The sequence below is a fragment of the Engystomops pustulosus genome, chromosome 1 (assembly GCF_040894005.1).
Source record: "Engystomops pustulosus chromosome 1, aEngPut4.maternal, whole genome shotgun sequence".
Classification (NCBI taxonomy): Eukaryota; Metazoa; Chordata; class Amphibia; order Anura; family Leptodactylidae; genus Engystomops; species Engystomops pustulosus.
In genome coordinates this window covers 74783229-74803734 of record NC_092411.1, presented here as the reverse complement: position 1 = coordinate 74803734, position 20506 = coordinate 74783229, and the positions used below count along the sequence as shown (strand labels likewise).

Genomic DNA, 20506 nt, shown 5'->3' with positions numbered 1-20506 from the left:
GCTCGCTACATCCTGCAACATTGCATGGCCTGGGTGAAAGCAGCAGGCAAATTGCAGGATAAAGCCAAGATGGAGGACTTTATTAAATACCTGCAAGAGGAGGCCAGAGCTAATCGGCAGCAGCAGCAGGAAGAGTCCCAGGCTAATCGACAGCTGCAGCAAGCCATGCTCCAGCAGCAGGAGGAGAGGTCCCGACAACAGCAGGCAGAGTCCCGAGCCATGCTACAGCAACAGCAGGAAGAGTCCCGAGCCATGTTCCAGCTGATGATGGAAAAGTTTTCTGGCATTATGGCAGCACCGCAAGCAACAACTACTGAGGGGTCCCATACTGGTTTGCAAGGGTACCCAGTTGTCCAGCATTCCGCACGGGCTGCAGTGCAGAAGGCTTTACAAAAGATGACGGTGACCGACGACGTGGAGGCTTATCTCACTGTGTTCGAGCGAGTAGCTGAGCGAGAGGAGTTACCAGCTGAGCAGTGGGCAGATGTCCTGGCGCCGTTCCTGACAGGCGAATCGCAGAAGGCCTACTACGACCTGAGTGAAACGGAGGCCCGTGAGTACCCCCAGCTAAAGGCGGAGATTCTGGCTCGTCTTGGGGTCACCGTTCAAGTTCGTTCCAGCCGGGTCCACCAGTGGGCATACTCTGAAAAACTACCCCCGCGCTCCCAAATGCATGACCTGATCCATCTTGTCCGGAAGTGGCTACAACCCGATGACTGCACCCCAGCACAGATGGTCGAGAGAGTGGTTCTTGACAAGTTCACCCGTTCTCTGCCCTCTCGGCTCCAGCGGTGGGTTGGACAGGCCGGTCCCACAAATGCTGAGGAACTCGTGTCCCTAGTAGAGAGATATCGGGCTACGGAGGATCTTCTACTTATCCCTCCCACACGAAGCAGTGCCAGTGACAAGGCCGTTAAACCATCTGGTAGGACTGCTACTGCAGAAAAAGGGAAACAGGTCAGGTTGGGAGGGGGTACACTGGGGGGCTTGGATACACAGAAACCCAGTGAGGCTTGTGACAGAGGTCATAGCCGTATCCAGTGCTGGCGATGCCATGAAATGGGCCATATTGCTGCCAACTGTCCCCTGTCAGTGGAGCCAATGGACTGCAACCAAACCCGGCGAATGTCACTGTTTGCCCGGCCGGTTCTGGCTGCCGAGTCAGTCACGGATGCAGAACCCCAAGTGTGTATGGTCACAATCGGTGGTCACACGGTGGAAGTCTTGCTAGACTCAGGGAGTCTGGTTACCCTGGTGCGGGGAACTTTGGTTGATCCTGGACTGTACAGTGGGCGTAAAGTGGGAGTGTTGTGTATACATGGGGACACTCGCGAATATCCCACTGCTGTCATCAACCTACATACACCTTGTGGTACTATTACCCATGAAGTGGGGGTGGTGGGGACCCTGTTTCATGAGGCTATTATCGGCAGAGACTTACCGGTGTTTTGGGACCTCTGGAGACGAAGACCCACCTCAGGTGCTGTTGCAGATAATGGTCAGGTATGTCCGGCCTTGGCCCCTGAACCCTTTGAGGCCGATGTACCCACACCAGCAGTAGGGGTGACCCCATGTGATGAATTCTCTCCCCTAGAGGTCCTAGCTGGTGAGGTCGAGGGCCACGAGGAGGTAGCCGACATGCCGGACCTTGAGTTTTCCCGTGAGAATTTTGGGGCTGCACAGCTACAGGACCCTACCTTGTTTAAAGCACGGGAGAATGTTAAGGTGATAAATGGGGTACTCCAAATACCAGGGGCTGACAAAATATACCCCCGAATGGTGATTGTTGGGGAGCTGTTATACAGGGTCGACCAGATACGGGGTGAGGAGGTTGAGCAACTTGTAGTACCCCAATCTCACCGTAGGCTGGTGCTAGAGTTGGCACACAAACATGTGCTGGGAGGGCACTTAGGTGCTGAGAAGACCCGAGAGAGGATCCTGCAGAGATTTTTCTGGCCTGGGGTGTGGGAGGAGGTAAACCGGTATTGTAGCTCCTGCCCTGAGTGTCAACTTACTGCCCCGGTGTCCCACTTCAGGAGTCCTTTGGTCCCGCTACCAATCATAGAGGTGCCATTTGAACGGATTGCAATGGATCTGGTTGGCCCCATAGTCAAATCCTCAAGGGGGCACCAATACATCCTGGTTATCCTGGACTACGCTACGCGGTATCCCGAGGCGATTCCCTTAAGGAACACCTCCTCCAAAAATATTGCTAGGGAGCTGTTCCAGGTATTCTCACGCACAGGCCTCCCCAAGGAAATCTTGACTGACCAGGGTACCCCATTCATGTCTAGGGTAATGAAGGAGATGTGTAAGTTACTGCAGGTTAAACAGCTCCGCACCTCTGTGTATCATCCTCAGACAGATGGCCTAGTCGAGAGGTTTAACAAGACCTTGAAGGGGATGTTAAAGAGGGTGGTCAGCAAGGATGGGAAGGACTGGGATTGTTTGTTGCCCTATTTGATGTTTGCCATACGTGAAGTTCCCCAGTCCTCCACGGGTTTCTCACCCTTTGAGCTGTTATATGGCCGTTCCCCACGTGGGCTTTTGGATATAGCCAAGGAGACCTGGGAACAGGAGAGGACCCCCCCACCGTAGTGTGATAGAACACGTTTCCTTATGCAGGACCGCATAGCGGCGGTAATGCCCCTTGTAAAGGAGCACATGACAAGGGCACAAGAGGCCCAGTCTAGGGTCTACAATAGGTCAGCCAGACTCAGGACCTTTAACCCAGGCGACAGAGTGCTAGTTCTGGTGCCCCCTGTTGAGAGCAAGTTCTTGGCAAAATGGCAAGGACCATATGAGGTCATGGAGAAAGTAGGGGAGGTAACCTACAAGGTATCTCAGCCGGGGAGGAGGAAACCCGAACAGATATACCACGTGAACCTCCTAAAGCCATGGAGGGAAAGGGAGTCCCTGATGGCCATGGGAGTAGAAAAAGCGTCTGTCCCCAAGAAGGGGACACCGGAGGTAGGTGTACCCAATGCCAAGGTGCCTGAAGTACGGATCTCGGAGTCCCTCTCCAGGGCCCAGATTCAGGAAGCGAAGGAGTTTGTGCTCCGAAATGTGGATGTGTTCTCTAAGTTACCGGGACGTACTTCAGTCATCAAGCATGATATCATAACCGAACCCCACATCCGGGTACACCAAAAACCCTACCGGGTCCCTGAAGCGCGCCGGCTTGCCATATCCGAAGAAGTCAGGCAGATGTTAGACCTGGGGGTTATCGAGGAGTCTAAAAGTGACTGGTCGAGTCCTATTGTGTTGATTCCCAAGCCTGATGGTTCCCTACGGTTCTGCAATGACTTTAGGAAGTTGAACGAGGTGTCCAAATTTGATTCTTATCCCATGCCCAGGGTTGACGAGTTGATAGAACGACTTGGACAGGCTAGATTCTTCTCCACCCTTGACCTGACGAAAGGGTATTGGCAGGTACCCCTTACTGACAGGGCCAAAGAGAAGACCGCTTTTGTTACTCCTGATGGGCTTTTTCAGTACGTGGTACTCCCCTTTGGGCTACATGGGGCTCCCGCCACATTCCAGAGGTTAATGGATCTCGTGCTAAAACCTCACCGGAGATATGCCTCGGCCTATCTGGATGACATCATAGTTTATAGTAACGATTGGGAGAGTCACCTGGCCAAGGTGCAAGCAGTGGTAGACTCCCTGAGGGCAGCAGGGTTGACAGCGAACCCCCAAAAATGTGCTCTGGGTCTGGAAGAGGCCCGTTACCTGGGGTACCGTATTGGGCGAGGTGTCATCAAACCCCAAGTAAATAAAGTGGAGGCGATCCAGCAGCGGCCACGACCTATGAGCAAGAAGCAAGTGAGAGCTTTCCTAGGCATAGTGGGCTATTATCGCCGATTTATCCCCGATTTTGCTACCATAGCGGCACCCCTGACTGACCTGACCAAGGGTAGCAGGGCGGTAATGGTAAAGTGGAGTGAAGAGGCTGAGGGGGCGTTTCAGCGACTTAAGACGGTTTTGTGCGAGGGACCGGTACTGATCACCCCTAACTTCACCAAGACTTTTATTGTGCAGACTGACGCTTCTGACGTGGGCTTAGGGGCTGTCCTGTCCCAAGTAGTGGAGGGTGAGGAACATCCTGTGACATTCCTGAGCCGCAAGCTCACACCCCCTGAGAAGAACTATAGCATAGTTGAGAGGGAGTGCTTGGCGATCAAATGGGCTCTGGAATCCCTGAGGTATTACTTGATAGGGCGACAGTTTACACTAGTGACCGATCACTCTCCCCTCACCTGGATGAGTCAGGCCAAAGAGAGGAACGCCAGGGTCACAAGGTGGTTCCTAATGTTACAGAATTTCAAATTCATGGTAGAACATCGAGCAGGAAAGCTGCATGGGAATGCCGATGCCCTGTCTCGTACCCACTGCCTGATGGCCAAAAGTGTTCGCCCCCACAGGGTCAAACAGAGGGGGAGGGTATGTGAGACACTGAAGGGGTTAACTGTGGATGGGCGGTATGTTTCCCCTAGGTTTTGCTATTATGCAAGGCCTTAGTGCTGAGGTTGGGTGTCCAGCACCTTGGACACAGGTGATGGGAGCAGCCCAATCAGTCTTTTTTTTAAAACCGCTCAGCAGAGCTGGAAGGGTTGTCTCTCTCTGGAAGGAGGCTGGAGAGCACACAGCCCTGACCTCTGTGCCTGGAGCAGCCAAGTGATTTTGTATAGTGGTGAGTTAGTGAACACCTGTATAGTTAGCACCCTGACGGGTAGGATTTTTGTTTATTTAATGCCTGAATGTAAAGGCTGTTTTATTTTGCTGCTACAATAAACGCAGGCGAGACCTGTTTTGGACTGTACTTTGGTGTCACTGTCTTGAACTGCATCACAGCACCCCGCTACCACGGTCTCTACTGGGCCAAATCTCCCACAATATATATATATATATATATATATATATATATATATATATATATATATATATATATTTTATTTTTTTTTAATTTATTTTTTTTTTTATGCAGGATCTCAAGCGGGAGAAAATTGAAGGTACTTTACAGCAAATTTGCCATAGAAATCTTGAGCCTTGTGTCTGCCTCAACAACTTTCCTTAGATGTATAACGCAAAGAATCATATCATAACATCTTAAAAATTACATCAATTATTATTCTACCTTCTAAAGAAAGACAAGGAAAAGAAAACAGATAAAAGGGAAAAGAAAAGAAGAAAAAGAAAACATAAGAGAAGAAATCTCCTATAAATATTCAACCAAACCTTCTAGCTCAGGGGTCCCCAAACTACGGCCCGCGGGCCACATGCGGCCCGTGGACCGTTTCGATCCGGCCCCCACCACTTGCCGCACCAGCGCCGGGCACCCGCCGCCTTCACCAGTCGGGCAGGAGACTCCGCCCGTCCGGACAGGAAGCTCCTGTCCGTCACTGTATAGTGCTCGATGCGGCCAGAAACGGCTGCTCGAGCACTATTACTGGAGCGATGTGGCCGGAAGACAACCCCAGCGCACATCGCTCTTTGAACTTGGATGCGCGGCCGCGCACCCTTTCCTGCCCGGGCGCGACAAGAAATTAGAGGACGCGCCGCGGGAGACTTAGGTAAGTACAGGGTTTTTATTTTTTATTAAAAAGGGCAGTAAAAAGATTGTGGTGGCCGGGGGCCAATAGTTAGTTATGAGGGGCAGTATAGGAAATAATGTATGAACCAGGGGGCAGAACAGTTTAAGTATGCCTTAATTTTTCCCACACCTGCCTTGGCCCCCTAGGCAGTTTTCCACATACATGGAACACCCCTTGAAGCTATTCACTGTCCAAAACCACCAGGAGGGTGTTATCATTCAGTTCTGTGGACGACCATTGATATAACTATTATTGAATTCACCGTAATCTAGTATACAAGGGAGTGTACCATTTACTACCCCAGACTAGGAATAACACAGGGGTCCCCAAACTTTTTCCACAGGGGGCCCTTCACTGTCCCCCTCAGACCATTGGAGGGCCGGACTAAAGTTTAAAAATAAATATCAGTACATGTGACCGCATCCATAATACACTGCCACCCCCCCCCCCTCAATGAATTATTTAATATACTGCACCCCCTTAAGAACTATTTTTAATATTGGCCCAATTAATGAATTAATTGGGACAATTAATTATTAAATATACTGGGACCCCTCTCCATTAATTATTGAATATGGCTCCCCCCATTTATTACTAGACTGCCCCTCATAATTAATTATTTCCTACACCCCCACCATTAACTATTTCCTATGCTGCCCCCACTATTATTTCCTATGCTGCCCTCCACCATTAATTATTTTCTATGCTGCCCCTCACCATTAATTATTTCCTATACTGCCCCTCATAATTAATTATTTTCTATACTGCCCCTCATAATTAATTATTTCCTATGCTGCCCCTCATAATTAATTATTTCCTATGCTGCCCCATTATTTCCCATGCTGCCCCCACCATTAATTATTTCCTATACTGCCCCTCATAATTAATTATTTCCTATGCTGCCCCTCATAATTAATTATTTCCTATGCTGCCCCCCACCATTAATTATTTCCTATGCTGCTCCCCCATCATTATTTGCTATACTGCCCCCCACACCATTATTTCCTATACTGCCCTCCACCATTATTTCCCATGCTGCCCCCCACCATTAATTATTTCCTATACTGCCCTCCACCATTAATTATTTCCTATGCTGCCCCCACCATTAATTATTTCCTATACTGCCCCTCATAATTAATTATTTACTATGATGCCCCATTATTTCCTATGCTGCCCCCACCATTAATTATTTCCTATACTGCCCCTCACCATTATTTCCTATACTGCCCCTCATAACTAACTATTGGCCCCCGGCCACCACAATCTTTTTACTGCCCTTTTTAATAAAAAAATAAAAACCCTGTACTCACCTAAGTCTCCCTCGGCGCGTCTTCTAATTTCTTGTCGCGTCTGGGCAGGAAAGGGTGCGCAGCCGCGCATCCAAGTTCAAAGAGCGATGTGCGCCGGGGTTGTATTCCAGCCACATCGCTCCGTTTCCGGCCGCATCGAGCACTATACAGTGACGGGCAGGAGCTTCCTGTCCGAATGGACGGAGGCTCCTGCCCGACAAGTGAAGGCGGCGGGTGCCCGGCGCGGAAAACGGCGGGGGCCGGATTGAAATGGTCCACGGGCCGTATGTGGTCCGCGGGCCGTAGTTTGGGGACCCGTGGAATAACATGTCTCATTTGCTCAAAAATGACTTGTGCCCACAGTTTTCTTTGCCTACCCTGTCTTAGGTCCCGAGTACATGCACACTGTTTTTAGCCACATGGTATCTGATTCAATGGCTAGCACAGGGAACAATTCATTTAAATGGACTAATACACATGGACATCGTTTCTAAGGCTCCACGTGTGTAAGCCAATAGGATTGTAGTCCTATGTTTGTGGCTCCTTTCTCTGGTCATTAGCCTGTTTAAGTACCTCACACGCAGATGATACATGGGCTGTACATGATCAACCACTAGTCGGCTAAGGTAGGTTTATACATTTCAATATTTGAATATTTTTGCATTCTCATGACAGTGGCGCCTCAAATAATAACTATTATAAATCAGAACAATTGAAAGAAAATGAAGGCAAAACGTTAATAAAAATGTGGAGTATTAACCTATATTGCTGATCTAACTTGCATTGGGATTCTCAGCGGGCAGTTTACATATCAGATGATAAGTGATTTCGGTGGAATACACTGCCAGAATGCTAAGGAGATGTGAAAGGAGGCTTTACTATTTTCCGTTATAAACATAAGATAATGCCCAAATAAACTGTATTATTTTGTCCTAAAAAAGAAAATAGTTTTCTTCAGTTATTGTTCTTGTAGTTGTCCTTGATGTACATATTGCAGGCCATAACAACATTCAAGCACGCTGCTGAAGCAGCTATAGACTAGAAGAATTTGATATTTTCTTTATTTCTTTAGCAATTTCTCATCTAAGAAGCCTTGTTCGATTCCTTAGATAGCATCCACCACAGGAGCAGCAGGATCTGTGCTGCATTATGTAGTATATCTTCTGCTTTAACATTTACTGGCAGTAAACAGACACAGATGTTAATGCGTATACTGTAGGATAACTTCCTCTAGCAAGCAATGAACTGCACTTTACCATAAAGTAGAAATACTGCAAGATTTTTACATAACCGTATTAGAAACAAAACAAGGTATTGATTTTATTTCAACGCCTTTTCCTGAGCGTTTTCTCAAAGTTGTTGCTTAGCAACTCATGAGACAAGAATTTCCCAAGGCCCACAAGTCTAGGTACAGGTCTAGAGTCACTATAGTTCACATCATTTACAGTCCTATCTATACAATTTCAAATCTATTATATACAGAAATCTAGCACTAAATATTAAGCAGCATCCGGGACAATCTGGTTCTAGCACGTAAAGAGGCACTAGTATATCCAGAAGAAGCATCAGCACATATTTTATGACCCATTACATGTGCAATACAGTCCAGAACAAAATGTTATAGTTGTTGATGACCCCATTGTTGAGGATTCAGCATATGCTTAAAATGCTTAACTCATCAGGATCTACTACTGAATATATACAAGGGATAAGATGACCATAAACAAAAAATCTGTAGAAACATGTCAAATGTTTTGGCGAGAATAAAAACAGCCCAACAGCCCTCATGATTCCACTGTCTTCTAAAATATATGCCTATATTGACTACCTTTATTGACTACCTACTCTACCAACTCTATATTAACTACTATATAACTCTATATTAACTAATAAACATTTACTTACCTTTTCGGTCCCTCCCAGTGTCAAGTGCTGCCATCTCTCCGTTTCGTGCCCCTGTAAACAACCAGTGGGACAGAAGCTGCGTTGCGTTCAACTTCTGGCCAGCAGAGGTGGCGTACCTCGCTTGGCTGGGAGCTGAACACATCCCAGCTTCCGTGTCCCTGTTTGTTCACAGGGGCACAGACCAGTGAGATGGCAATGTGGGTTGCCAGGAGGGACCGCAGAGATAAGTAAAAGTTTATATTTTTAAGCAGTCCCCTTCTGGCCTCCACTGTTTTTTTTACAGTCTCAGACAACCACTTTAAGGTAGAACGGTGCATACCTCTCCTAGCTGCCAGCCAGCCAGCATGAAGATGGAGATACATTTTAGAGGGCTAACTTTGGATTGGTAGTACCTAGGTTTTTCTAGGCGCTAGAAAACAAAATATATTAAAGGGGTATGTCCACTTCAGTAAACTGGTATTGTTTGTAATGTAAAAAATAATACAATTTTCCAATATACTTTCTGTATCAATCCCTCACAGTTTTCTATTAGATTTGCTCTCATTCTATAGAAAGCTTAATTGTTTATTTCAAGTGGACAGAAAAGATCGCATAGCTGCACGGCTCATTAGTATCATAGAGAGTAATCAGAGCTGTGTGTAATAACGAGCCATGCACCTATGTGACCATGGTCAGATTTCTGTTCAATGGAAATAAACAATAAAGCTTATAGAATGACAGAAAGCAGAGATCTATAAAACCATGAGGAATTGATACAGAGATAATATATTGGAAATTTGTATAACATTTTAATATTCAAACAATGTCAATTACTTGCTGAAATGGGAATACTTTACTTAAATTAGTAAAGTGACAGTTGGATCTGGGCTTTTTATATAAAAATTGCACACACAAATATTATTTCAACAGTGAATATCTCCACTTCTTTGACACCGAGAAAAACCAACCTACCGTATTTTCCGGACTATAAGGCGCACTTAAAAGCCTTGGATTTCCTTGGGAATCCAAAGTGCGCCTTATAGTCCGGTGCGCCCTATGTATGGCACAGGGCAGCGTACCATACTTACATAGGTCCCCGCTACCGGAGACCGGAGACAGCAGATCTCCAGCGGGAACTGCAGACCACACGGCACGAACAACTTCTGCCGTGTGGTCTGCAGTTCCCGCTGGAGATCTGCTGTCTCCGGTAGCGGGGACCTATGTAAGTATGGTCCGTTGCCCTCCTCCACCTCCCCCTCTCCTGCGCCTTATAGTCCGATGCGCCTTATATATGGAATTATTACATATATAAGGCGCATCGGACTAATGCGCCTTATATTCCAGTGCGCCTAATGGCCCGGAAAATACGGTATGTATCCTATGAAAGAGGAGATTCTCTTTTTCATATTTGATAGGTGCCACCATTTCAAAGTCATAGCTCTTAGAAGCCAGTAAATATAAGCAACCTCCCTGTCCACTAATGTGAGGGCATATCAGATACGTCCTTGGCAGGGAAAGGAAATGACAGGCTCCAATAGAAGTCTTCATACTGACAGGTTGCCTAAAGGTCCCCCAACAACATTTGCATAAACTGTCAACGTTATTCAAACAATAAAATATAAAAACCCTTTACAAAATATTTTTTACTCTTTAACTTCTACAGGTCCTAACCTTTACATTTTCCGTTGACATAGGAATTTAGCACCTTTTTGTGGGCAGAAGTCTACTCATAACAAGTCAACCCTGTAAGAGTCTGTACCTATATAAACCTAAAAATGACATTAAATAATGGAAGTAACCTATTAAAAAATCACAAAAAACTAAAAAATATATCCTCATAAATGCCATACGCAATACAAGACCTAAAAATATGTAATATAAGACCATGGAAAAGAAGTAAAATGAAGACAGATATGGTTTAAGCTTTCAATTAGTAAATTAAATCTTAGCAGACAGTATTCATAATATATATCAGAAAACTTGTGGCTCCAGGAAGATGTGATGGAATGGGGATCCAGTAGTGCTATTGTAGATATAATTGTTAACCCTAGAACCCCAAAAATGACTCCTGTCGTTAGTGGCAACAAAAAAACATGAAACGCAAATAATTCTTCTAAAACTTTTGGTTAATTCCAAATAGCAACTGTAATTTGTTAATGATCACCAAAACCAGCATAGTAAGCCAAGATCATAGCGCCGCCTTGTTATAAAGCTCAACTCTACGAACAAATAAAGGAAAAGACAACACATGTTAAAGAGACTGCACTTCCAAAAAGTCCCTTAAAAAGGTGCATACTTCATAGCCAAAATAATGAACAGAACACCTACAAGATGCAGGATAACACAAGCAGAACCAAATATGGCAGACATCTTGATACTCACAGTTCATGGTCGTACTCTAGTTCAGTGGTGGCGAACCTATGGCACAGGTGCCAGAGGTGACACTCAGAGCCCTTTCTGTAGACCAGATAGGATTCCAAGAATCTGCAGTTCCAAGCAACTTAAAAGATGCTGCTTTCGGTCATATATTAAAGTTATTACTTCACTGCTTGGGACTGTAGGAAGAGGGTGTATGAGTAGATAGGGCTGAATTATCTTCAAAGGACCTTCGGCTGGTCCCACAATTCTCTGTGTGCAGAGGGACACTGGAAAGAAGCTAAAGTGATGTAAATTTTCCATCTTGTCCTCAGGAGGCCAATATGTTCGAAAGTTGTTGAAGAACAGGGAGCAATAAGTTACTGCTTTAATTTTTTGTTGGCACAAAAGGGGGGTTTTGGGTTGCAGTTTGGGCACTCGGCTGCCAAAAGCTTCGCCATCACTGCTCTAGTACTATAACCTAAATAAAGACATATTGACCTAACAATAGGAAAATATTGACCTAACATTTTGTTTTGTTTTCAGTATGACACTTGAGAACCTGCTCTAAATGCTGGAATTAGATGGAATCAAAACAGGGGCATAACTAGGAGAGACTGGACCCTATAGCAAACTTTCAAATGGAACTCCCTTCCTCTTGCACATGTTATATGCCACTATACCTAAATTCTGTAAAAGTTCTGGAATCTTCTAGAACCCCGCTGGAAGAACTGTTTTCTCACTTGCCCCTGGTGATAATTCCAAAAAAAACTGAGGAAGTAGATGGCAAGACATTAGAGATTCTTAGTCCTTCTATCTCCTCGCCTGGAAGGAAATGATCATTTGGTGAAGTCCCACAGTAGGACTATGAAATAGGATGTGGGTTCTATGGAATAAAATAAAAGCTACAAATAATTGACCCCATCTGTAACAACTCACATGGTAAAATTGTCAAGTTAACTATCCTGCACAATCTATGCCGTTATTAAAAAAATACATCCGTGGAAAAAGTCAGAATTGTTCATGAATGTCCAAAAGTGTAAAATCATATAAACAGAATAGCTCCAGACTTTTGATATTTATTTAGATTTTTCCACCTAGTTACCATTCGCTGACTATGTCTACCTCCTTAATCTATTTGATATATGGAGTACAAAGAACATGAAGTGTAGCGTTTCTCTTTTGCTTACCTGGGTGGCCCTGTAACTTGCTGTAGTTTCCGTGAGCCTGTATAAGAGAACAGAAATAAGTATCAATGTATGGTAATTTCAATATGGAATACATTTATTATTATTATGGATAATTTGCCAGCATTTCTTATATCAACTAGTATATCTGTAAGATAATTGTCATATAAAGCCCATAACTACAGTTACTTGTATATCGATTCACCTGCAAACATTTGCAGCATTCATCTTGTTATTCTTAACTGAATATTCTGAATATTAACAGGATTTTCTGGGGAAACTGTGATATATCAAAGCTCAATAGCCACTTCATAAGCTTCCTCTTGCTCTTTTCCCTGCAATTTATCATTGTACAGTACACTTGGAATATTTCTAAGGGAAGTGTTTGAGGGAAATGGGTTTTCAAAGACTGAAAAATTTAATAAACAGAAACATGTTTTAACAGACCTTTTTAGATTTGTAATAAACTTATGAAAAATAATGACACTCTAAGAGGTTTTTCTAAAAAATATTTATAATAAACACGTAGAATAAGTAATCAGATTGGTGCGGGTCCAACACTCAGCAAACCCACCTATCAGCTGTGTTCAGATGCTGAAAAACTGAAACGGAATAAGCAGACGTCTCCATTCTCAGTATAGTGGTCTAACAATGTTAGTGTAGATCTTACTACCAGGGCTGTGTCAGCACTGGGCATAGATGGGAAAATAACGGGGCCCAGGGCTGCTGGGGGGGCCCACATAAGGCTGTACATAAGGAATCCATGTGGGTGAGGGGGACTGTATCTAATGAATCTATAGAGTGTTGGTGGGGTTTATGTACAATATCCATGAGGGTGCTGTTTGGTATAATAAACTAGGGAATATTTTTTGGAACAGGAGACTGTTTTAGTTTCTGAATTTTTAGTGTTGCCATGTGCGTTCACTGTAAAGGGGCCTACTGAGGCTCTGTCACCCAGGGGCCTACTGATACCTGGATCCGAACCTGCCTTCACTCTTACTGCATTTGCCAGGTATTTGACTGGCATATTAAATGGTGCCACTGAGAAGCACATTTTGTCCCACAGTAAACAAGCTGTTATGCATCTCTGTCAATGAAAAAAATTAAAAAGTTATGGTTTTTAGAAGGATGAAGGTAAAAAATCAGATGCAAATACAAAAATGTAAAACGGTTGTGGTGTTTTTAGGGGTTAGGAAAGTCCATATGATGCAAAACTGTTGCAACTGTTTTTATTAGTTAATTAAAAAGGAACATCAAACCTTTTGGTGCTACTGTGCAATGGGCCAACCATGACCTCCACTGAACTGAAAGTAGAAGTCAAGCTTAGAATAAGACCTGTGCAGACAGTAGCTGATTCAGTGACCTGACCATATCAAATAAATAATGACTCCTAACTCAACATTACTTTACTATTGTAATATATATGTGATTCAAATAGTATAATAGTAATTACTAAAAATAGTAATGAAAAAAATAAAAGAACCCCTTTAACCATTTAACGACCCATGACGTAATAGCACGTCATGGGGCGGCTGCGGGTGCATGGAGAGGGCTCACAGGATTGCGGGTGATAACCCACACATCGCCACAGGGAAAGCTGCCGGGTGTTGGAGATTTTGCTCCCCATGACGTCATCGGGGAGCGGTGATCGGTTGCCATGACAGCCTCGGGTCTTCTGAAAACCCGAGGCTGTCTGGATTTGACCTATTAGTTATTCTGTGCTAATTGCACATTGTAATGTATAAGGATATATGGCAGTAGTATGGAAGTATATGGTAGGATCAATCAAACAACCAAGGGTTAAAGTACCCCAGGGGGTCTGAAAAATATTAAAATCAAGAATAAAAAAAGTAAAAAAAAAAAATTTAAAAACCTGTAAATGTAAATCACCCCCCTTTCCCTAGAACTGATATAAATATAAATAAACTGTAAAAATCATAAACACATGAGGTATCACCGCATCCAAAAATGCCCGATCTATCAAAATATAATAACGTTTTTTCACTTTGTTTAACTGTGGCACAAAATAGACATGTTTTTTCTCCAATTGCATTTGGAATTTTTTTCCAATTTCCCAATACACGGCATGGAAGAATACATACCGTCACTATGAAGTACCATTTGTTATACAGAAAACAAGCCATCACACAGGTCTTTATGTGTAAAAAAAAAGTTCGAGATTTTTGATTGTGGGGAGGGAAAAATGGAAATGAAAAAACAAAAAAGGGCCAGGTCCTTAAAGGTTTAAGGGACTTTTTATGGGGTGATAATCACCCAAACCAGGGTCTGTCAGACAATAGGGAAGATGTATCAATATGTTGCACATTCCACCAGTGCAGAGTAGGACTAGACCGCACTTCTGCTTCCCTAGATTTATCAGTGTGTGTGATGCTATTAATTCATTATCTGTCATATGTGTCTCTTTAACAGGGCCAGCACCAGCACTGGGCATACCCGGGCAAGTGCCAGAGCCCAGAGCTGGGCTGTATCCAATGAATCCATAGGGAGTGAGGAGGGCTGTATCCAATGAATGCATAGGGAGTGAGGAGGGCTGTATCCAATGAATCCATAGAGGGTAAGGAGGGCTGTATCCGATGAATCCATAGGGGGTGAGGGGGGCTTTACATAAAATAATCGTGAGAGGGCTGTATATGAAATTACCATGAAGGGGCTATTTGGGATGATAAACTAGGGAATATTTTAGGGAACAGGAGACTGTTTTAGTTTGAATTTTTAATGATTCCACATGCACTGCAAAGGGGCCTACTAAGGCTCTATGACCCAGGGGCCTACTGAAACCTGCAGCCGACTCAGCTCTTTACCATCAATATGATGCCATAAAAAGCAATCTGTGCAGGATAACCTGTCAATATAAGATAGAGGGAGAGAGGTTGATTTCTGATATGTAGGTTCATATGATTTGGGGCATTTGAATTAACGCAAGATAGGATTAAAATAGACAGCTAATTCTTACTCTGCAGCCCAGAATGTGGAAGTGGTGTAAGAAGGGAAAAGTTTCAGTTCCTGGCACACATCAGTACAAGCCTTGATGAAATTCTCGCCTAAGACTGTGTTCATACCTTGTTTTTGACACCCGTTGTAAGGATACATTGTGATAATTCTGATTCAGGGCGGCAACGTATCACACTGTATGCTTATACAGTGGAATATTTCTTCCAGCTTCTCACCCCTGAAAGCGACAGGAGGAGCGAACATCACCAGCAGCCAGTGATTTGCTGCTGCCAATGTCCTAGGCCTTTACCAAGTGATGTAACTGTCCGTATTTGGACAGTTACATCGTTGGGGAAACGACTACACTGAATGCTTAGTGGAACTAGGGGATGGAGGCAATACAGTTGCATCTTAAATTTACTATTTACGATATTATTATTCATAAGATATTTCATGTACATAAGTTTAAACTGACGTAAAATACAGATAATATATATTCATATAATTCAAAATATGACTGTCCAGCAGGAACTCCCTATACTTTGGCCAATGTCAAATGAAAAATAATTTAGATACAGTGGTTTAGGTGGCATCTATCTTAACCCATTGTTTGCCCCAACATTGGGTAAAGTTACACAACCTCAGTAACAGGGCTATAGATCATTATTGGGACAAAATCTTTTCTTATTAGTAATTCTCGATGTATGATCAGCTTCAGGTCAGTTTTCTTGACATTTTAATGTCTATGACCTGCTTGAGTTCTATTTGTGAAGAAACAACTTTATGAGGGTTACACTTGACTTTGAAAGCACTGGGAAACCCTCTTCTGGAGAGTCCTGTGTTATCCTTAAAAGACACAAATCAATTTTAATCTACCCTCATAACATCTCTAAAACCGGATGTGGGATCGCAATGGACAACAATAGATTCGCTTTTGTTGTGTAATGGCGATGAGACAAAAGTAATTTTAGCCTATTATACAATGAAAGTATATATGGTACTAAGTTTCTCCATCATTCTTACTACACTCACCGGCCACTTTATTAGGTACACCATGCTAGTAATGGGTTGGACCCCCTTTTGCCTTCAGAACTGCCTCAATTCTTTGTGGCATAGATTCAACAAGGTGCTGGAAGCATTCCTCAGAGATTTTGGTCCATATTAACATGATGGCATCACACAGTTGCCGCAGATTTGTCGGCTGCACATCCATGATGCGAATCTCCCGTTTCACCACATCTCAAAGATGCTCTATTGGATTGAGATCTGGTGACTGTGAAGGCCATTTGAGTCCAGTGAACTCATTGTCATGTTCAAGAAACCAGTCTGAGATGATTCCAGCTCTATGACATGGCGCATTATCCTGCTGAAAGTAGCCATCAGATGTTGGGTACATTGTGGTCATAAAGGGATGGACATGGTCAGCAACAATACTCAGGTAGGCTGTGGCGTTGCAATGATGCTCAATTGGTACCAAGGGGCCCAAAGAGTGCCAAGAAAATATTCCCCACACCATGACACAAGGCAGGATGGATCCATGCTTTCATGTTGTTGACGCCAAATTCTGACCCTACCATCCGAATGTCGCAGCAGAAATCGAGACTCATCAGACCAGGCAATGTTTTTCCAATCTTCTACTGTCCAATTTCGATGAGCTTGTGCAAATTGTAGCCTCAGTTTCCTGTTCTTAGCTGAAAGTGGCACCTGGTGTGGTCTTCTGCTGCTGTAGCCCATCTGCCTCAAAGTTCGACGTACTGTGCGTTCAGAGAGGCTCTTCTGCCTACCTTGGTTGTAACGGGTGGCGATTTGAGTCACTGTTGCCTTTCTATCAGCTCGAACCAGTCTGCCCATTCTCCTCTGACCTCTGGCATCAACAAGGCATTTCCTCCCACAGAACTGCCGCTCACTGGATGTTTTTTCTTTTTCGGACCATTCTCTGTAAACCCTAGAGATGGTTGTGCATGAAAATCCCAGTAGATCAGCAGTTTCTGAAATACTCAGACCAGCCCTTCTGGCACCAGGTTGGTCTCAAATTTTAAAAGTTATTTGGTCTGGCTAAATTAATTTTGAGGTGTGGTCCCAATTAATTTACAAAATGCTAGTTTACAAAATGTTAAGAATATATTTAGGTGCCCATTTTGGAACTTTAGAAGACTGATACACACCTTGCAACTAGTTTGCTATCTCTGCTATAGTGAACTATAAGGAACACAAATCTATGTGACCATGTTAAAAAAGTGATGGATTCAACTCGCATCACACCTCCATTATACTCGCAGCATGTGCTGGCTGGTACATCCGGTCCAAACGCTGAACAACTGGAACTCAACTCTGCATGTCAGCGTTTGGACCGGATGTTCCAGCCAGCACACACTGGCTGATGGCACACGTGGCGTTTTGAACGCGTTTTTGGCCCGTTTTTAAGCAGTCTGCCAAAAAATGCAAAACACATGTGTTTTTCACCAGCTTGAATTAAGATAATTGGTCAAACCTGTAAAAAGGGATACGTTTTTCAAAAACTGTATGCGTTTTTCAAAAATGCATGCGTTTTTTAACGGACTGCTTAAAAACCGGCCAAAAACGTGTTTAAAACGGCATGTGTGCCATGCCCCTTAGGTTTTCATCTGGTTTTGTTCAGGTTATTTAGTGCATGCCACAACCAGGAGTGGATGATGAAGGGACTTATCATATAGAAGACTGGTGTTAGTTTAATCCATGGTATCAATGGGATTAATGTAAGTAAACTAATAGCAACAGTTAAAAATGGAAAAAATGCATTAAAAGGGTTAGCCCAGCTTTTATGCACAGTAGGATGTGCAATAAATCACGCAGCCTGTGTTGAGTTACCACCAGATTACCACACATGTAATGAAGGGCCATTAAAATAGTTAATGCTTAATATGTTGTTTGGGCTTTATGTTTGCATTGCTGATGCTGTCACCAGATCATTTATTGAAGGGAAGCAGTGACCTATAAGAAATATCTTGTGGATTTCACCCTGGTACTGAGCAGCTGACAGAGAGAATGTGCGCCGCTACTGAATGAAAGTTACACTTTGCAGTCAGGCATGAGTACTGCCTTTCTATTGTTACTATTGGTATCAGTATAATGGACATTTGTGGATTCATCTATCATTGTGTACTGTTGCAGCAAAATGTAAAGTGATGAAGCTACAGAACAGAAATAACACAGCTAGGTCTAAAGGGTCAAGCCACAGCGATATAGGATTTGCTACACCTTTAACATAGTAAAAATTATTGCAGACAAATCAAAAATGAATCCCTTTTGCACGTGACTTATGCTGATAAACTGATATGCTATAAGGTTGCATGAAAAGTGTGACAACAAAACTGAGCAGATTCCTATCAAATGACACTTATTCCTGTAGTGTCACAATGCACTCAATTTTATTGTTTGTGTAGCATAACCAAATTAAGCTCTATTCCAAGTTATTTCAGTTGTAAAAATTGCAACATGTTGAAAAAGTGTTCGCAATACCTTGTAGCATGAAAAACTGGCAACATGTAAAAAAAACCTCTGAAGCACCATATCCTCCCAAAATTGACATTAGGCAATTTATTCTTCCAATATTCTAAGATCCTCTAGACTTCACACAAATTTCTAAATAAAGTTTCATAGTATATTGGCATACCATGCCACGTGCAGCACCTCTTTATACCCATGATTTTATTATAGAGATAAATTCATAAGGACATACGATAGAACATGCACTATGCCATGAACATGATGAATTAGTATGTACTATGAAGTAATTAAATAGCATTCACTATCGCTATTAAAATCAAATTTATAAATTTATGAAATTGCAGACATATTTATCTTGACAATTCAGTTTTTCACACATAAAATATGCCACACTTAGGCCACCGTAGCTGGTATCTGGTATTAGCTTTACCTATCTATATTTATCAGTCAGCAAATGTTCTCATTTACTAAATGATGAGTGACAGTCTCACAAAGATGTTGCGGAAATCAAAGTTACCTCCAAAGTCATAACAGTGAAAAAAATGACGTATAGATGACAGTAATGAAGTCTGGAGCTCTATTCAGGTGCTAAACCGGATAAGTAATAGGAAAGAGGATAAAAGGAGAAAGGAATATAATAAAAGCATATCCCCAACTTCATCTGTGATTCAACTACAAGTCACAGCACAACTTGTCTGGTAAAGTTAAGATCCATATAACTATTTTATAATTACCTGATTTCCACATGGTTTTAACATCAAAAAAGCAATCCAAGGGAAAAAGTGCAGTGAGTTCCCCATGACTTCTTGTGACAATTGAAGTCTTCCCCCAGATGTGACGTTTGTCTGTGGACTAGTCTTTAAATGCCTAAAAAGTGATTACACTAACAAGTCATTGACCCCTGAGAGATGCAGGGACCTGAAGCTGGGACATGTCTCACTCTGCTGCGATTAATTGTCTCCACTTCTCACTAGTCTGATGGGCAAAGAGATCCCAGCATGAGTGACTGCAGGTACATACAGAAGAACTTTCCCCTATCCCGTAATACATGGACTCTTCATCCTGTCACCAGTGAGGAATGTCCAGACCCTGATAATGTGTATTCACCTCCATCCCACCAAATCCAGGGTGGGGAGAAGCCCTTAGTGATGTCATGTTCACTCCTCAAACTTTGTCCTATTCCACAACACTATTTATAACCTCACGTTACAAGCTGTGTGCTGGGTCCTAACACTAGCCAGCTGGAGACAATAGTAACCAGAACACACAGCTCCTCTTACTGAGGACACAGATGGAGAAGAATTCTGTGTCTGAGAGAGCAAAGCTGCATCATATCAGTATATTTAGAAATACAAAAGCTGAGGAAATTGCAAATCCAGCAAAGTATTGTTATCATCAGAATTGTTATCATCAGAATTGATACAGTTATAGGACAATAATCAGAAATTTCAGACTTCCATTATAGAAACCTCTGATAATATAAAGTAGTATTAGGTACAGGTGGTCCCCTACTTAAGAACACCCAACTTACAGACTACCCCCTGAGGAAGCGTGGACGAAACGCGCGTTGGGGATTCTGGGAGGCAGCCACAGACAGCACACAATGGGTAGGACACTTGTCTGTTACTTCATATTGATGTGTTTATTATAGAATCTAGCAATATACCCCAGTATGTAGTCATGTGGGCTTTTGTCTCTCTGGACCTTTTGTTTTGGATTACCTCTGCATAAAATTCATTAATTTTAATAGTGTATGACA

General features: G+C 43.2%; 1 protein-coding gene across 2 annotated transcripts in view; it reads right to left on the bottom strand.

Moving 5' to 3' along the window:
* Positions 1–19860, bottom strand: part of ADGRD1 (adhesion G protein-coupled receptor D1) — a 430427-nt gene extending 410567 nt beyond the window's left edge. For both annotated transcript variants that reach the window (XM_072144407.1, XM_072144408.1), the window contains exons 1-2: positions 19482–19860; positions 12313–12349 (exon numbers count right to left, since the gene is read on the bottom strand). In XM_072144407.1, the coding sequence (XP_072000508.1) occupies positions 12313–12349; positions 19482–19547 (103 nt within the window). In that variant the 5' untranslated portion in view covers positions 19548–19860. The remainder of the gene's footprint in view (positions 1–12312; positions 12350–19481) is intronic.
* Positions 19861–20506: the final 646 nt, after the last annotated feature.